This window comes from Zerene cesonia, chromosome 20, assembly GCF_012273895.1.
Source record: "Zerene cesonia ecotype Mississippi chromosome 20, Zerene_cesonia_1.1, whole genome shotgun sequence".
In the NCBI taxonomy this organism is placed as follows: domain Eukaryota; kingdom Metazoa; phylum Arthropoda; class Insecta; order Lepidoptera; family Pieridae; genus Zerene; species Zerene cesonia.
The window spans coordinates 8,296,209-8,302,306 of record NC_052121.1 but is presented as its reverse complement, the minus strand read 5'-3'; the positions used below and the strand labels follow the sequence as shown (position 1 = coordinate 8,302,306).

General features: G+C 39.2%; 1 protein-coding gene across 1 annotated transcript; it reads right to left on the bottom strand.

Moving 5' to 3' along the window:
• Positions 1-4: 4 nt before the first annotated feature.
• LOC119834872 (chromodomain-helicase-DNA-binding protein Mi-2 homolog) lies at positions 5-5,921 on the bottom strand (the record flags this gene model as incomplete). The annotated part of the gene is made up of 8 exons (XM_038359390.1): positions 5-2,677; positions 2,817-2,991; positions 3,297-3,463; positions 3,668-3,817; positions 3,932-4,055; positions 4,327-4,502; positions 5,469-5,594; positions 5,769-5,921. Coding segments are annotated over 8 exons (3,744 nt in total), but the record flags the coding sequence as incomplete, so codon positions are not given.
• Positions 5,922-6,098: the final 177 nt, after the last annotated feature.

The window sequence follows — 6,098 nt, the reverse complement described above, 5'->3', positions numbered from 1 at the left end:
TAGATGGCGCCGGGCTTGGAGCAGCACTTTCTGCTCCCGCAATCTTTACAGGTTCTACAGGCTTTCGAATCAATTCTGGCATGCTATAATAGCCATTAATATGCTCAAACTCCTGAACTTTCTTTCTAATCAGACTCATAACTCCAATTCTCGTTAGCACATGTTGTCGAGATAGACCCTCTCTGGGTACACCGTCTGCGAATGTCTCCGCATTATCCGCACCCGGTTCACAGAGATGCCGCATGAATAGCGACACATAGGCTTTGAAATTTCGCTCTGATTTTCCTCTTAAATCTCTAACTAACCATTGCGAATTAAAGGCGTCTTGAGGCGGCATACCATATCGCATGATCGCGTTAAGGAATGATTTTCTTTGTCTGGCGTTAAATCCGAGGACTTCCATGTTGCCTCCAACTCTGGCAAGTAACGGTGGCAGTGGCCTATCTCTTTCCTCTCGTCTTTCAAGTCGTCTCTTGCTTCTGCGGCTGAGTAGGTCACCATTATCGTTCTTTTCATCGAAGTCGTCGTCTTCTTTGTCATCTTCACTTCCCTGTGAGAAGTCAGAGTTATAATCAGATCCATTTTCTTGCCATGTCGAGTCTTCCCTGTTTTCAGTTTGCGCAACACTACCGTCATTATAATTAACCTGCTTACGAACTCGTTTACCTTTTCCAAGTGTTCTAGCTTGGTCTTCTTGGTGTTGTTCATAATGATGTCTGAGCAGTTTGATCCAGTAAGCGGGGTCAGTGTTTTCAGCTTCTTGTTTAATAATCTCAGTATCAACTTCCTCTTCCCCATCTCCTTCCTTTGTTGAATAACTGGCCACTTTGAAAGAACTAAGATATTCATTAGCCCAGGATTCTTTCTGTTCAATACCTTCTTTCGATCTATCGAGCAGCTCAGCTACAGCTTTGTCGTCATAATGAATAGCTTCTTCTTTACCTTCCTCCTCTTTGAACAATTCTTCGGTACCAAACCTCAAAATATCATCCAGCTCTTGTTTTGTAAAGTTAGCGCCTTTTCCACCCATACCGGGACGTACAACCAAGTGAGTCAACATCATCTTTCTTTTAGCAACTTGCGTTACTCTTTCTTCTACACTGTTACGTGTCACAAATCGATAGATCATGACTTTATTAGCTTGACCAATACGATGAGCTCGAGAGAACGCCTGAATGTCGTTGTGAGGATTCCAATCTGAATCGTAAATAATTACAGTATCAGCGGTGGCCAAGTTAATACCTAAACCACCGGCTCTGGTCGACAGCAGAAAGACAAATTGCTGAGCTCCTGGCGCATTGAACCTATCGATGGCTTCTTGACGTATTGTTCCCGTTATACCACCGTCAATCCTTTCGTATTTATATCCTTCGCCTTCCAAAAAATCTTCCAAAATATCTAACATTTTTGTCATCTGTGAGAAAATTAGAACTCTATGGCCTTGTTCTTTCAGTTGTTTTAACATCTTGGACATGAGAACAAGTTTTCCTGAAGCCTTAACTAACGCTTGGGTGTCATAATTACCGTGTGGACCCAATGGAGCTTCTTCTGCAGCGACAGGGAACAAATAGGGATGGTTACAGCATTTTTTCAAGTCCATCATCACGTTAAGAAGAGACACCGTCTGACCTCCGCTCTTTGGATTCAAGGCCTCATAATTCCTCGTCAAAATGTACTTATAGTATTTCTTTTGCATTGGAGATAATTCCACGCGCACAATAAACTCAGATTTTGCAGGCATGTTCTTGAGTACGTCAGCTTTGAGACGACGCAACATGTGAGGTCCGAGCATTTCGTGAAGCCTCTTTACTTGTTCCTCCTTTGACACATCGGCAAACTCGTTTTGGAATGCAGCTAAGTCATTAAATTTATCTTTGTTCAAGAAGTTGAGAAGATGGAAAAGTTCCTCCAAGTTATTTTGCAATGGAGTACCAGTCAACAGTAACTTATAATTAATGTGATAACCAGCCAAAAGCCTGAAGAATTTGGACTGATTACTCTTTAACCTGTGAGCTTCATCTACAACAAGAACGGCCCATTCGATTGAACCAAGGCAAGTGGAATCAATTGAGATCAATTCATAAGAAGTTAGCAAAACATTGAATTTGACTTGTGACTTTATCTTTGAGGGTCGGCCGCCTCTGTTGGCACCATCGTCGAAGGTAAGCTCATTCTCTCGTATAACTGCTCGAGAATCTTTATCACCCACATATGTAATACAATACAAGTCGGGCGCCCACAACTCAAACTCTCTCTCCCAATTTATGATAGTGGATAGCGGTACAGAAACTAAGAACGGCCCCTTGCAATGACCTTCCTTAAATAAGGAGTACAAAAACGTAACTGTCTGTATAGTTTTTCCGAGACCCATCTCATCGGCCAGGATAGTATCGATTCCTTGGCCCCAGGAATACCGCAACCAGTTCAAACCTTCCAACTGGTATGGATGCAGCTGCATTCCCGTCTCATAGACAAATGGTGGCTGGTCTTCATACTTCTTATTCAAGTTAGTAGTTGGCCTGTCAGGGGGAGGGTTATATTTCTTGTAACCCTTCCCTTGAATGCCACTGCTATTCTCGTCATCGTCGGTATTGTCCTTGTTCTTACTCTTGCGTCCGGCTTTCTTGCCTTTGCTTCCTTTTGTCTTGCCTTCTGACGTTATAAAGGCGCGCATGTCCTGTAATTAAAATTTTCAATAAAACAAAATTTTCCGTAAACAAAACCTTAACATACTTATATCAGTGCTTTTCCAACTTCAATATTATTTTTATACTATATTTTTACCTCTGACTAACATTATTAAAATATATTCATACCTGATAGTAGTCTATGGCGTTTTTCAATCCAGCTATATCTTCATGTTCAGATTCCCATGTAGCTTGGTCGTAGGAAAGATCGCGCCACTTTACCAAAAAGTATGTGGTCCCATCTCGAGAAGTACGATGATTTATAACGCGGTGAACGATCAGCCATTCCGGTTTCACACCATACCTGTAATTATAAATAACAATGTTTGTAACTTTTACTATGTGAAAAATTTTTGCTCAATTAGTATGTCAATGTGTATGCCAACACATACAAAAAGACACTTTTGTAATTAGTCTCTATGTACAAGTGTCTTTATGTATATGTGACATCAACATCCAAAACCACACACAATAAGACAATATCAATTTAAACAATATTGGTAGCACAACTGACTTCAGTATGGCCATATTGAGCTGAACAATATCGGTAGCGCGACTGACTTAAACTACGGGCATATAAAGTCGCACAATGGCGGCAGATGGACTCACTTGTAATACTTCTCCTCGAGCATCTTCTCGTCGGGGTCGTGGTGCGCGTGCTTGCTGTACCGCTTGCGGCCCTCGCGCTCCTCCAGCGCCTCCTCCAGCTTGGGCGGCTCCTCCGGGTCCGACTTGCGCATGTAGTAGCGGTACATCAGCGGGTGGAACACGTCCAGCTGACAAGTTAATAAGGGAAAAGTGGTTAAACCTGTATTATAAAATATAAAATGGCCTCCACCAGAGAAGTACCTAATTTAAGGCTTTTTTATATATTACAGCTGTTATAATTAATATTTTTTAAAAAAGAAAAATTAATAATAATGACTATCCTAATAAAATTATTTGGACAAAATTATACTAGGTGTACGTTTTCTACGAACCTGCAACTCGGAAATCCAGCTACAATGCCAATAAGACCGTTCATGCCATTTCACAAAGAATTCTCTGGTTCTGGGGCATTTTGACTTGCCGCTGGATTCTTTCCATCGCCATGTGAGAATCTTCGCCACTTTTCCATCTAGCGGTGGACACTGTAAATTTATTATTATGTACATTCAATGATTCAAACAATAAATTATTAAACATTTATGGTATAATACACAGATCATCATGTAATGTTTACAAAATATGTTAATAAAACTCACACTACATCTAGGACATTTCCACTCCCCATCTGGCACTTCTTCCAACGGCGGATTTAGACAGAAACGATGATACGCAGACGGACATGAGTCGCAGCATAATAACTCGCCTCCGTCTTTGCAAATTCTGACAAAATACATCATATTGAAGTATGTCTGCACAGTTATACAATTGTATATAAGAGTTTAGTGTCGCTTTAACAATTTAACAGCTAATAAATAACATAATACTACTACTAATGGCATTTTTAGCTAAATATAAGCAAAATAAAATAATTTGAAAAAGAATATAATCACTATATATATTTTATCACTATAGGATACTTTGGTTCACTCTTTCACATTTTTCAAATATGTATAAATTGCATTTAATTTCTACCACTCAGCTGAACATTCACCTGCAGAACTCCTGATGCTCATCATCATCGTCCTGATCCTGGTTCCCCTCGGCCTCGCAGTGTGGACACGACCAGCGGCCCTCGGGCGTCTCCTCCAGCTCGGGCTCGAGGCACACCAGGTGGTAGGCGCGCGGGCACGTGTCGCAGAGTATGATCTCGCCGCCTTGTTGGCACACCTGGTGGGGTTCGATTATTTATTCATTATTACGATAGCTAGTTTCATCACCACCTGATAATGTTTCTAATATTTGATTGCATTACGATTTTTTATAACAAGCGATAAATCGCGTTACCGCCCCAGACGCACGCACTACAGTTAAAAAAGTATGAGCCATTAATATAGGACAAGTTCCATGAACTTATAAAAAAAATGTAAATTTTGGCGCGGATTTGATACAGAAATAGTGAAACCTGCATTAATGTATGTCAAAAGGAAGAAGTGCAATTTTTGCAAAAGAATTGTTGCATATTCATATCATATTCCCAAATAAAACAATAAGGATTATGCAGAATAATCTAATGTTATATTTGCAGGTAATTACCATATAGTTTTATGTGTAACAGCATCCTCATAAACTCTCATTTTTTCTCAATTTTTAAGAAAACATACTTAAAATATCAGACACTTCCTCTTTTTATATTTGATGAAAAGTTAATTTCCCTACACTGTCCAAAAATGGCCGACTTTTTAAAAGTATTTATAATCATAACAACTTTTTCATCCAGCAGCATACTTTTAAATAATATAATAAACTAGCTTTTCGCCCGCGGCTTCGCCCGCGTAGAATTCGCTTATATCGCGCGACATGGTAAGGAGTATTTTCTTCGCATTAAAAAGTATGGTTTGTTCTTTCCCACGTTTAGCTTCATCTTCATACCAAGTTTCATCAAAATCGGTTTGACAATAACGAACTTTCATACAAACTTTCATCCCCTCTTTCAACCCTTTCTACCCTTTTTTCGCGATAAAAAGTATCCTATGTCCTTTCCCAAGTTCAGTTCTATCTTCATACCAAATTTTATCAAAATCGAATCAGTGGTTTAGGCGTGAAAGCGTAACAGACAGACAGACAGACAGAGTTACTTTCGCATTTATAATATTAGTAGGGATAGTAGGGATGATTTCAAAATTTTCAACTCACCTCACAATAGTCTTGGTGCTCTTGCTCCCCTTCAGTGCCATCGGGGAACTTATTTGTTGTTTTGAGTTTCTTCTTCTTCTTGCTCTTGTTACCGATTTTCGTCTTAGCTTTCTTTTTGGGTTGTGGCTAGAAAAAATATTTCACAATCAGACACGAGCATTATCCATATAATTTTGAGGTAAAGATGTCGTAAAACTAAATTCTGTTTACATTGTTAATTGCATTTATAAAAATATATTTAAAAAATCATAGCATGTAAAAATTCTAAGGGGTGTAATGTAACATTTATCAAGTTCTTACTGGTAGATTAGGATCCTCCTCTTTAATTGGAGCTCCGCCCTCCTCAGCGGCGCCGGCGGCCGGTTTGGTCTCCTCGGCCTCCGCCAACATTTGTTCAAACTCCGCATCCGAGTCTGAGTTTGCACCAGCACTACCTTCTTGATCTTCTTCCTGTTAGTATAAAATATATTGCGTTATATGTATATTAGACATTATATTACATGACACATATTAAGTAACAGATAAGTGTGATAATAAAAAGTGAAAAATAATAATAGTTTAAAAAAACTAAAAAACACGCTTTTCAAGCACATCAAACTAAAAACTATAAAATAATTTTTAATATAAGCT